Source organism: Rhinoderma darwinii, chromosome 6 (genome assembly GCF_050947455.1).
Source record: "Rhinoderma darwinii isolate aRhiDar2 chromosome 6, aRhiDar2.hap1, whole genome shotgun sequence".
NCBI lineage: Eukaryota > Metazoa > Chordata > Amphibia > Anura > Rhinodermatidae > Rhinoderma > Rhinoderma darwinii.
Window position 1 is genome coordinate 141281369 of NC_134692.1, and position 5395 is coordinate 141286763.

At 45.3% G+C, this 5395-nt stretch overlaps 1 protein-coding gene across 1 annotated transcript in view; it reads left to right on the plus strand.

Annotated features, from left to right (window-relative positions):
- The first annotated feature begins 473 nt into the window (after nt 1–473).
- The window catches only part of LOC142656671 (rhomboid-related protein 1-like), a 27278-nt gene continuing 22356 nt past the window's right edge, over nt 474–5395 (plus strand). The window contains exon 1 of the mRNA XM_075831597.1: nt 474–660. Within this exon, the coding sequence (XP_075687712.1) occupies nt 474–660 (187 nt within the window). The remainder of the gene's footprint in view (nt 661–5395) is intronic.

Here is a 5395-nt window from a genome sequence, read left to right on the forward strand (position 1 = left end):
ATATCAATCTATTTTACAGTGTGCACACTACTTCTCCTGCAATGCAATGCAGAATAGTGCATTTCATTATAGGTGTGCCAAGCGTCAGCCAGCAGAGTTCGGCAGTTCCATGGGTAAGAATTCTCAGTATGATTGATTGCTGGATGTAATAGACATATTAATCATAATTAACCTCTCGTTGTCCTCCTCCTCCTTTTTCAGTACATTATCTCCGTCCTCTCTTTATGTCCTGGGTAATGAGGTTTCTCTGTGTTCTGCTCTCTTAGTTGGGAACATTTAGAAAGGGCTTTAGTCCGTTCAGCTGAGTGATAATTGACCGGTTATAATGGATGTGATTATTTACTGTGTCCCAATCACCAGTACTTCATATCTATTTAAAGAGGCCAAAAAGATTCAGCTTTTTTTTTTTTACCAGAAACAGCGCCACTCTTGTATATGGGTTGTGTCTGGTATTGCAGCTTATTCTTATTCAAATGAAAGTGGCTAAACTGCAATATCCGACACAACCTATGGACGTGGGTGGCGCTATTTCTGGACAAACAATAAATAGACCATTTTTTCCAATCCTGGAAGAGCCATTGGATCTTCTTCATGTTTCCAGTAATGACTGGACCCATCGTCCCAGTCCAAGTTCTGCCATACAAGTCGGAGGATTCAAGGGTAGAGTGCCCCTTTAATACTGTTCTAAAAAAAATTCATATATTTATAACAGTGGGTTAAGTCTATAGATAAGAATGGAGGCCAGGGGATTGCATCATTTCCAATCGGGTAGGGGCTGCCAGCCCACCATGACTTCTTATGGTGACAGGACCTGGTGCCCACCATTACACCTGTACACACCCATCCCCCCAGATGAAGGAATATGTGAGACCTCTTGGCAGTAAATAGTCAGATGGCAGAATTTCTGTTTATGGCTGAAGATTGAGAATTCGATTTGGGAGATGAAGAAGCGATAAAGTGATTTCTGCAGTCGGATAATAACATTTTCTATGGAGCCGAGCGGGATGAACCGTTAAGTAACTAAGTCACTGCGCAGCGGACGAGCGGATTCTTCACGGCCTAAGATGGAAATTCTCTCTGGAGACATTTGAAAGTCTGGAAGCCGGGACAGAAGATAAATGTGGGGGCTCGAGAAACCCCTACACTGAGATACATACAGGACGACAGGACCAGTCACCAATAATTGTGAAACAACAATTCTTAGAACTCTATGTTGTACCGTCCCTCTGTTATTCCTCCTAGAAAATTATGAATAAATTAACAGCTGGGTGTTACAAGTTAGGGGTGTGTCCCAACACAGACTGACACTGCCCAATCAGTGGTGACAGAGTGACGGTGTAGGGCCACGCCCCCTTTCACAAGAGGAATGGCAACACCCAGTCGTTAATGTATTTATAAATTTCCAAGAGGAACAACAGAGGAACAGTACAATCTGACAGGTCACTCCAACAGCCTATCTGTACGCTCAGGTCCAGGGCAGTGATTGGCACAGAAACAGGGCAGGACATGATAAAAACTGCTTGGGTTATGAGCGTACATTGGATCCCACAATCGTCAGGGACCATATAGGTGAGAATTTAAGGGGGGGGGGGGGTTAAATAGAAAAAATAAGAGCATTCCAAACAGTTTTCGATATTTATTCCTCGGAAGTAATAAAACGTAATACGTTCCATATATGTGGGCCGATCAGAGCGCACTTACTGTACTGCGCATAATTAATGTCAGGCGGCTGCCGCATCAGCCCGCTTCAGATGTTCATTCTCTCAGCAGATCTTTGGTGACAATGGAAATTGAACTTATGTAGCAGTGTAAATGGAACCTTGACAGTAAAGACGTGAAACGTACAGAATATTCACCGCGTTTCGCCGCTCGCACGTAATTGTGCTAATGTTACAGACTCATATTGTACTGAACCTGGAGGCCGCGAGAAAATAAAAGGGCACATATGGTTTACAAGGGGACATTCACAATGAAGCATACAGAGAATACAGATAAGGGTTCATATATATATATATATATATATATATATATATACACAGGTTCTTCTCAATGAATTAGAATATCATCAAAAAGTGAATGTGACCTTGATTGACATCATCATGCCACGTCTGGTGATGTCACTAGTCTGAGCCCGGCAGCCAAGGGCAATCTCAGTCTTGCCCTTTAAATACACTGTTAGGCTATGTTCACACAGGGCGGATACGGTGCGTAAAAGTATACAGCCTATCCTCTCCTGTGCGCCGCAGGGAGTTCCAGCAGAAATACCGCACCAAATTATGCAGTTTTTTGGCCGGAATGACCGCTACGGAAAACCACACATAAAAAAAAAAACGTTTCATATTTACGTAGCATTGACGACGCGTCCCTCTACCGTCCTGCAGCCCGGCCTCCTGAGATGACGCTGCATCCCATGTGACCTCCGCAGCCTGTGATTGGCTGCGGCAGTCACATGGGATGAAACATTATCCCAGGACGCCGGCCTGGACGAAGAAACACAGAATTCTGGGTAAGTATAAGAATTATTAATTTTTTGTTGAGTTGCGTTTTTTGCGACGGAATCGATGTTTTTTTGCTGCAAAAAAACGTAACATCTGCTATGAGTTGCAGGTTTTATCTCCTCATGGAATTCAATCGGAAAAATCCGCAACAAATAAGCAGCGATTACGCAAAAACAATTGACATGCGGCGGAATAAAAAAACGCACCACAGGTCAATTTCTGCGTGTTTTTTTCCGCTTATCATTTCCGCAGCGTGCGGATGAGGTTTGTTCAAATATCATCCACTTTGCTGCTACTCTATTATTTTGCCGATTTTCCGCAACTAAATCTGTTGTGGAAAATCCGCAGTATTTAAGCTACGTGTGAACTCACCCTTAGGCTATGTTCACACGCACAAGTAAAAACCGCTAAAAATTACGGAGCGGTTTTAAGAGCCGTTTTTGAAGCTGAAAACGTTTTTTTTAGGCTTATTTTCTAGATGTTTTTGGAGCTGTTTTTCTATTGACATTATGAAAAACAGCGGAAAAAAAACGGCTCAAGAAGTGACGCGCTCCTTTTACGCAGCGTTTCTTTACGTGGCGTTTTTTAAAACAGCGGCGTAAAAAAACGCCCTGTCTGAACATAACACCATTTTTCCCATTGATTTTACTGGACAGATGTTAGTAGGCGTTCAGCTACCGTTTTTTCAGGCGTATTTTGAGTCGTTTACGCCCCCCCCCCCCCCCCAATACAGCGTGTGAACATAACCTTAGAGTGAACGTCCTATAATCCGGCATCTGATAGTCCAGCCCTAATTTCTAGCAGACAACTCCTGTTAGGGGATGTTCACATGGAGATTTTTGGCACGTTTTTTGACGCAGAAACCGCGTCAGAAACCGCGCCAAAAAACGTCTGAAAACGTGGTGGAGGCGTTTTTTCCCCACGAGCGGGAAAAAATGCTCGCGGGAAAAAAGAAGCGACATGCCCTATCTTCTGGCGTTTAGTCTCCTGAATGGCAAATCTTCCTTTGGTGATACATCCCCTTCTGCCCTATTGCTGCATGACTAGGCAACTTGCCTTTCAGGACTCTAGAAAAGCTGGGTGACAACCCCTTTGGTAGCATTGTATGGTGTCCATATTCATTATCACTCAGCTTTCCCCGGAACAGATAGAACTATCCCGGCCGCTCATTCACATTGTAGTATATGACCCCAGTCTCCGCAGCTTCGGTAGTTTTCCCACAATTCTGTGCCTCGGTCTCTGCCGCTTCCTCATAATTCAGTTATCAGACAATGTCGTTAGCGGCGAGGACGATGTGTTTTCATAAATCCATCAGATAAGATTATTCAAGTAACAGCGTCCGGAAATAGCGGTGAATTATAATAATAGTCGCACTGTAGGATTGTAATAGAAGTCGTGCCGTCACCTGATAATATAATATCACATCCTCTATATAATCACAGGGTCACATGGGCGTAAATCTGTCTGACAGCCGCCACGTATGACCACCGGTGATCATATAATAACCCATTCACTGCCAGAGACCTATGCTGTATAACCTATTGGGGGTGCTCCAGACTACACAGCCAGACTACTATTATAGGGGGAGGTCCAGACTACACAGCCAGACTACTATTATAGGGGGAGGTCCAGACTACACAGCCAGACTACTATTATAGGGGGAGGTCCAGACTACACAGCCAGACTACTATTATAGGGGGAGGTCCAGACTACACAGCCAGACTACTATTATAGGGGGAGGTCCAGACTACACAGCCAGACTACTATTATAGGGGGAGGTCCAGACTACACAGCCAGACTACTATTATAGGGGGAGGTCCAGACAACACAGCCAGACTACTATTATAGGGGGCGCTCCAGACTACACATCCAGACTACTATTATAGGGGGCGCTCCAGACTACACATCCAGACTGCTGCTATAGGGGGAGGTCCAGACTACACATCCAGACTGCTGCTATAGGGGGAGGTCCAGACTACACAACCAGACTGCTGCTATAGGGGGAGGTCCAGACTACACAACCAGACTGCTGCTATAGGGGGAGGTCCAGACTACACTGCCAGACTGCTGCTATAGGGGGAGGTCCAGACTACACAGCCAGACTGCTGCTATAGGGGGAGGTCCAGACTACACAACCAGACTGCTGTTATAGGGGGTGCTCCAGACTACACAGCCAGACTACTATTATAGGGGGCGCTCCAGACTACACATCCAGACTGCTGTTATAGGGGGAGGTCCAGACTACACATCCAGACTGCTGTTATAGGGGGAGCTCCAGACTACACTGCCAGACTGCTGCTATAGGGGAGGTCCAGACTACACATCCAGACTGGACAAAAATAGAGATAGAGACCTCCAGCTCACCTTAAATGTATATATGACTCAGGTCATCCTGCACGGATCCTCGTGTCGGCACACGATAAATGGACAACAATGAAGGAAAGGAGGGTTGGATCCAGCGTGGATTGTAGAATAAAATGGAACGAAGTTCCAAGTTTAATGGACGAAAAATATTTGATTAAAAATCAGGACTTAGGTAGAGAGTGTGAAATCCTGGTAGTGTGAGGAAAAAATATCGGTGATGTAGAAAGCCTACGCGTTTCAGACGCTGCAAGCGTCCTTAGTCATGGCTGGTACACATCCAGACTGCTGCTATAGGCGAGGTCCAGACTACACATCCAGACTGCTGCTATAGGGGGAGGTCCAGACTACACATCCAGACTGCTGCTATAGGGGGAGGTCCAGACTACACAACCAGACTGCTGCTATAGGGGGAGGTCCAGACTACACTGCCAGACTGCTGCTATAGGGGAGGTCCAGACTACACATCCAGACTGGACAAAAATAGAGATAGAGACCTCCAGCTCACCTTAAATGTATATATGACTCAGGTCATC